The sequence below is a fragment of the Corylus avellana genome, chromosome ca11, assembly GCF_901000735.1.
Source record: "Corylus avellana chromosome ca11, CavTom2PMs-1.0".
NCBI lineage: Eukaryota > Viridiplantae > Streptophyta > Magnoliopsida > Fagales > Betulaceae > Corylus > Corylus avellana.
In genome coordinates this window covers 521,273-527,939 of record NC_081551.1, presented here as the reverse complement: position 1 = coordinate 527,939, position 6,667 = coordinate 521,273, and the positions used below count along the sequence as shown (strand labels likewise).

At 37.1% G+C, this 6,667-nt stretch overlaps 1 protein-coding gene across 1 annotated transcript; it reads right to left on the bottom strand.

The window, feature by feature from the left end:
• Nucleotides 1-2,175: 2,175 nt before the first annotated feature.
• Nucleotides 2,176-5,189, bottom strand: LOC132166178 (cytochrome P450 94A1-like). The gene has a single exon (XM_059576954.1). The coding sequence runs from the start codon at nt 5,169-5,171 to the stop codon at nt 3,630-3,632; it is 1,542 nt and encodes a 513-aa protein (XP_059432937.1). The 5' UTR covers nt 5,172-5,189; the 3' UTR covers nt 2,176-3,629.
• Between the last annotated feature and the right edge of the window lie 1,478 nt (nt 5,190-6,667).

Genomic DNA, 6,667 nt, shown 5'->3' with positions numbered 1-6,667 from the left:
ACCCTTAAAGTGGCTGAAATTAAACCACAAAAGAAAAGAAAAGAAAAGAAAAAAAAAAAAGTTGAAATGCCAAAAATTTATTGTCCTCGTGGTAGGCTGAAAAAAAAAAAAGGAAAGTGGATCTCTCATGTTCCAGAGAGTCAGAGAGAAAGAAGAAAATATGAGACTTTTGAGAGAGAAAGAAAGTTCCGAGAAATAAACTGTTTGAGAAAAATGAAGAAAAAGAGGGGAAGCATGAGGACTGGATGAGAGAGATGAAGAGAGAAGCTGAGCAAGAGAAGAAGAATAAGAAGAAAAAAGGAGGAGGAAGAGGTAGGGGCAAGAAAAAAGGAGGGAGCTGAGATCAGTAGGGGCAAGAGAAGAAGAAGAAAATGAAAGGAAGAGGAAGGATAGGCATAAGAAAACTTAAAACACAACTGCTCAGAAATTTTTTTCAAGATTTTTGCAGGGGCGGGCCTATATCCGCCACTGCTCATATTGTTAATGCACAGACATCTTTTTGTTTTTTTTGGTACAGACATCTCATATTGTTAATGTACAGACATCTTTGCACAATTATTTTGTCTTGTGTCCAAATAGAAAATGATTAGATTCTGGGAAAGTGTTGTGCATGCTTTTGTAACATTCGCATATATAAGAAGGGTCGTTGACGTACACTACCAATTTCAAACCTGGCTCCTTCATATGGGATTAATGTCCAATTAGGAAAGGAAAAATCTTCTCTGTTTCTAGAAGAAAGAGGAATAGAGGGCCACTCTGAAATGAATGCTTCTTGAAACTTAGTTTTGACTGACAGTGCTCTTCTTTTTTTAAGATTTGGTCAGATTCAAGGTCTCCAAGCGCGAGTATTTCTTTCTTTAATCTTCCCACTCGACAGTGAAAAGATCCACGTGTAATGTTAAATGGTTTGTATTTCGGTATATACTCTTTTCTCGTCTATTAAAAAATTAATGCTAATGGATGCAGTAAAAAAGTATAAAGTTCAGTATTATTATTGAGCTGGTCAGTAGTTATTGGCTATTAATTTCTTTTTAATAAAAAAACTATTGAACAATGAGCACTATCATATGTTGAGTGTTAATTATTTTCTTTATTTAATTCACTATTGTCATTAATTCTTTTTTCATTTAATTATGAATTTCTTCCTTTCTTGATTCCATCTCCACACAACACAACTTTGGTTTTCAAGTTTGAAATCCGTGGTTCCTTTCTTTTCTTTTTCTTAGTGAGATGAGATTGGTGAAGCAAAAGGGAGAGAATGCCCTACTTTTTGATTGTTTCCGAAATTCTTCTATTGCTTCTCGCAGCGACATAATACTACATGGCGAATAAATGTGCTTTGATGTTCTGCTTGTTTGTTCTACTCTATTTCACAAGTTCTTTGATCTCAATGTTGTAATTAATGGGCTTTCTTAGAGTTTGATCCTTAATTTGTGGTTGTGAGGAAGCAAATGTTAGGCCCTTTAATTTTCATTTGTGTTCTCCTTTGGTTTTTGTGTGAATCCTGTGGTTAAGCAGTGATGCATTATGATCGGAACTCCCAACTCTCTCACAACTTTTCTTACATGACAGAACCACATTGCTCTACTCTGCTTTGCATTATTAAGTTAGGCCACCTAAAACTTTGAGTTTTGTGCCCACAACAATCATGTCTTTTTTTTCTTTTTCTTTTTCTTTTTTCCTCAAGGCACAAGTTGACAAACAGCAACAGAAAAGGAATCACCAAGTTTAGCAAAGCTCATAAAAATAAAAATAAAAAAAGCTACGTTTTTTTTTTCTCTGGCCAAGAATGAAAAGCGAAATAAAATTATATAAATAAAAGACCAAAAAAAAAAAATCCCATTTTTTAACTTCAAGTAATATTACACATCACATTACATCTAATTATATATCTTGATCATAAATATTACTAGTTCAAAATAGTTGTAAATTTTTTGGAATAATTAATGTTTTATTGATATGATTACCAACTCATTAAAAGTTCATTGAAAATGCAATACAAAATTTAAATGAAAAGGTAAAACCTAGTACTATAATTACAAAGATAATAATAAAACCCCATCCATTATCCAAACTGAAAGCCTTGCCCACCAATCATTCATTTTTTTTTTAGAAAAATTTTTTATTAATAATTATTTCATTAAAACCTAAGCTCAAAACAGAGCAACACTAAAACACAAATACAACCCCTTACAAAGCAAAAATAAGGGAAAACAAAACCTACAAACAAGCAACTATTCAACACCAGAACAACCCCTTACAACCCTTACAGATTAAAACAAAAAAAATTACAAGCCAACATTACAGAGGATGGCAGAAGGCAAGTTTCACAAAGAACACAACAAAAGGTTCTCCCAGTTCTAGGAAAACCTCTTTTTACAGCAATTCTAGCCCTGACTTCCTAGAAAATCTACTTAAGTAGCTGCTCTTCAGTTTTTGAAACACCATCATGTCTAAGTTCATTTCTAGTACACCAGAGGTTATAAACTACAGAACCAAGAACCAACTGACATATCAAGCACTTAAGAGAGTTCTTTCCCCACTTATTACAGCCAAGCTACACAAGTTCATCCCAAATCACATGAGGCATATCAATTCTGCAACGAATCATGCAATATTTCCAAATTCTCAAACTAAAGCTGCATTCAAAGAAAATATGATCACGAGTTTCCAGTTGAGAATGGCAGAAACAACACTGAACCTCACCCTTATAACCCCATTTGAGTAATCTCTCACCTGTAAGTAGCCTATCTTTCATAGCAAGTCACAAAATAAAAGCCTGTTTAGGAATAACAAGAAGAAACCAAACTATCTTCCACCAAATAACCTCTGCATTCTTCTTTCTAAGGGCTTCCCAAGTCTCTATACTAACATAGACACTTTTTTTAGAAATAGTCCAAACTGGCTTATCACATTAGCCTAAACAAACTTCTGAAAGCCTAGCTTGAATATCAACTAGAGCTTCTGATCCTGCTGATCTCCAAAACCAATCTCCATTACAAATGACAGAAGACAGCTTAGCTTCAATATTACTTTGAGTATCATAAACAACCCTAAAGCCATATTGCTTAATCAAAACTCCTGTAGGATGCCACAAATCCGCCACATATGAATGTTATCCCATTCCCAACTTCGAACTTCAAGAACCTTTTAGCAATATATCTCAGCTTCAAAATTTTCCTCCAACTCCAAGAACAATTATGAGAAATACCTACACTCAAAAAACTCCATTCTTTTTAATAGATTTTCTCTAACCCAGGCAACCCAAATAAAACCAGACCTAGCAAAAATACTCCAAATATGCCCAAGCATAGAAGTTTGATTCCAAATTTCAAGCTTCTTTAATCCCAAACCTCATTCCTTCTTAGGAAAACAAAGATCAGGCTAGGAAGCCTTTGCTTTAGCTACACATTCTTCTTTCCCATTCCATAAAAACCTATTAAACTTTTGTTCAATAGCTCTAATGATCTTTTTAGGAAGAATGAAAATGATTGTAAAGAACAGAAGATAACAACTTAAGCCTACCCGCATAGGAAAAACTTTTAAAAAGCCAAAAATCTATACAGCTAGAAATTCTGCTGAGTAAAGCTCCACAGTTAAGCTGCAGAAAGTCTTAGGAATCCATTCAATCATTCTTTCTCTTCCCTCTCCACAATCCTAACCGGCAACCCACCTTTCATTTTGGAAGTCAATTGCTGAACAAACTCCGGCTCCACACCTTCCTCAAGCGCCGGTACCACCTTGAACCGCTTGAGAACCCCCGCGACCACCCTCTTCATCTGCAAGAAAGCCATCTCCTTCCCCAAGCAAATCCTCGGCCCCGCCTGGAACACCGGGTACGTGTACGCGTCCCTCCCAACGAACTTCCAGTGCTTATTCTCCGCCTCATCCTTCTCCAGCCACCGCTCCGGCTTAAAATCCGCCCAGTCAGACCCCCACAGCGTCTCCATTCTCCCCATTGCGTACGGTATGTACGTCACTAACATCCCCTTTCTCACCACCGTCCCGTCCGGCAAAATGTCGTCGTTCACAGCCTCCTTCGTGTCCGTCGCGACAGGCGGGTACAACCGCATGCTTTCACACAGAGAAGCGTGAGTGTACACCATGTCTTTCACTTCGTCAAAGGCGGTCGCCTCAGATTTCTCACTGATTTCCTTGAGAACCTCGGATTCGACACGCGGGTTCTTAGAAAGTAGCCAAAGATACCATGTGAGTGCCGCGGAGGTTGTGTCGCGCCCAGCAAGTATGAAGCTTATCACTATGTCGGTCACGAAGTTCTCATCCGAGTGGCCGGAGCTCAAGAACCTTGACAAGAGGTCGACGGAATCGAGCGAGGACTTCTCTCTGAGCTCGTTCTTCTTTTCCCTTATTATGTTCTTTGCAAATTCTTGAACTTCTGAAATTGCGATTCTCAGGCGCTTCTCGGACCCAATATTCAAAAGCTTCTTGATTTTCCAAAAGAAATGGATGAATGATCTGAGCCTGTCGCTGCTGATCGTGACACTATCTTCAAAGGCTTGAGCGAACTTGGTTTGTGGAAGAGAGGGCAAGAGGTATGCCGGGTCGAATCCGAAAGCGATTTTGCATACATTATCGAAGGCAAATCTTTGAAGAATGTCCTGGAAGTCTAGGACTGTTCCGGTGGTGGCGGCTGAGGTGAGGATAGGGATTAGGCGGTCGGAGAGCTCGGTGTCCACGACGGTCTCGACGAATTTGCGCATGGATTTGGTGTTGAATTCGTGGCTGGCAACTTGTCTTTGAAATTTCCAGGATTCGCCGTTGACGTTGAAGATACCGTGGCCGAGGAAGTCTTTGAGGGTTCCGTTGAAATGTCCCTTGCCGTAGTTGTGGAAGTTGGTCTTGAGGATGTGCTGGACGACGGCCGGGTTGGCGATTAAGACCTGGCGTATGCCGATGCTGCGGTGGAGGACGTAGGTGGCGGAGGGGGTGACTTGGAGGATGTCTGTAAGCCATTGGAGACGGCGGTGGCAATTAGCAACCACGGCCAGAAACGAACCAATTATTGGGTAGGATCTTGGGGGGCTGATGGCGGTGGAGGGTGGTGGAGATGACTGCTTTTTGCGTGCTGAAGCTCTTTTAAGGAAGATGATGGAAAGGAAGGGAAGAAGGAGAAGGAAAAAGAAAGAGGCTAGGAGCTGGAGAAACAGCATACTTACTTTTCTTACTCGTCTTTTGTCTGATGGGTAATGTTTGGACGATTATGGTGGGCGACTGTGTGTAGGTTTTTATAAATGTCCAACTAGATGGGCTCTTTTTTTTTTTTTTTTGTTAATCGCATAATTGCATGATTAATTTAATTATTCGGCATATTTGTATGCTACGTCACACCACACGTACTTTTCCCATATTATACGTGAAGGGGAAGAAAACGTAGTGAATATTATTCATATTAAAGTACAAACCAATTAATAATTTACCCAAACAAAACTCGAACTAATTAAAGGAAATCAATCTTCTCTCTTTCTAGAAGAAGAGGAATAGAGGACGATGGTCAGCGGTGGCGACCTATAATTATAGTTTAGAGGGCTCTTCAGAGTTTTTTTTAATAAATAATTTAAAAATATTAAAATATATATATATATAATTAACAAATTAAATAAACAATTCAACAAATTTTATTTATTATTTAAAACATATCAACAATAGGATGATAATAAAATAAAATAAAAACATTCTTAAGCAATGATCTATTAACACATTTGTTAAATCTACTCGACACAAGCTAAATTAATTAGATCTTAATAGAATCATTGTTGTTCTTTGTATTATGTAATATTATTTAACTATAATTATATATTTCGTACGTACAATTAAACTATGTAACAACAAATATATATCCACAAATAATTAATTTAAAAAAATATCAAATTTAATCAATGTATAAGTTTAATTACGTAATTGAAATGTTTTAAGAAATAATATGAAATAATTTTTTCTTAAATCGCAAGTTTCGGGAAGCCCATCCTTAACCCTAAATAATAATAATAAAAATAAAATAAAGACTTATATTGCTTTGGTTAGTGACACGATTTCTCAAATTACTTAGTGGCAGAATTTTTTTGTTTTACGCTAACTGGTAGAGTTTTAACTATTGGCAAAAATGTCAAAAATAAATAAATAAAAATGCCGCCTTATATTTCACGCTTTTGCCTCTCTAGGCGTTAAACAGTATTTCTCAAAACATTAGTAAGACGTTGCTTTTTTTTATTTCTTAAACGGTGCATTTTAGATGTCATCTTCAACCTCTCATATTTTTCAACTTTCGACTCATCGTCTATAAAAACTTAATTTTGAACTGGTGAACAGAAAAAAAAAAATATATATATATATATATATATATATATATATTTCACGTCCGCGAGTTGTGAAGCTCGATCCTCTAGGAAAAATATATGCCCCTTAATGAACGAGTGAGGGTGTGCAATTAGGGAATTCAAAAAATCCTATAAGATAATAATAGAAATTTTTTGGAATTGAGGGGGGCATTTGACCCCACTCAAGTCTCAACCGCCCCCGATGGTAAACATTCAAGTAGGGGTATAAATGAGCCGAGTTTGAGCGAGCTTCTTTTGTTTGGACTCAGCTTGTTTAAATTTTACTCGAGCTAAGCTTAAGGATAAGCCAAAAAATCGAGCTCGAGCTCATA

Bases quoted from the DNA above. Each gene is read 5' to 3' on its own strand.
- LOC132166178 (XM_059576954.1), bottom strand. From the start codon at position 5,171: ATGCTGTTTCTCCAGCTCCTAGCCTCTTTCTTTTTCCTTCTCCTTCTT.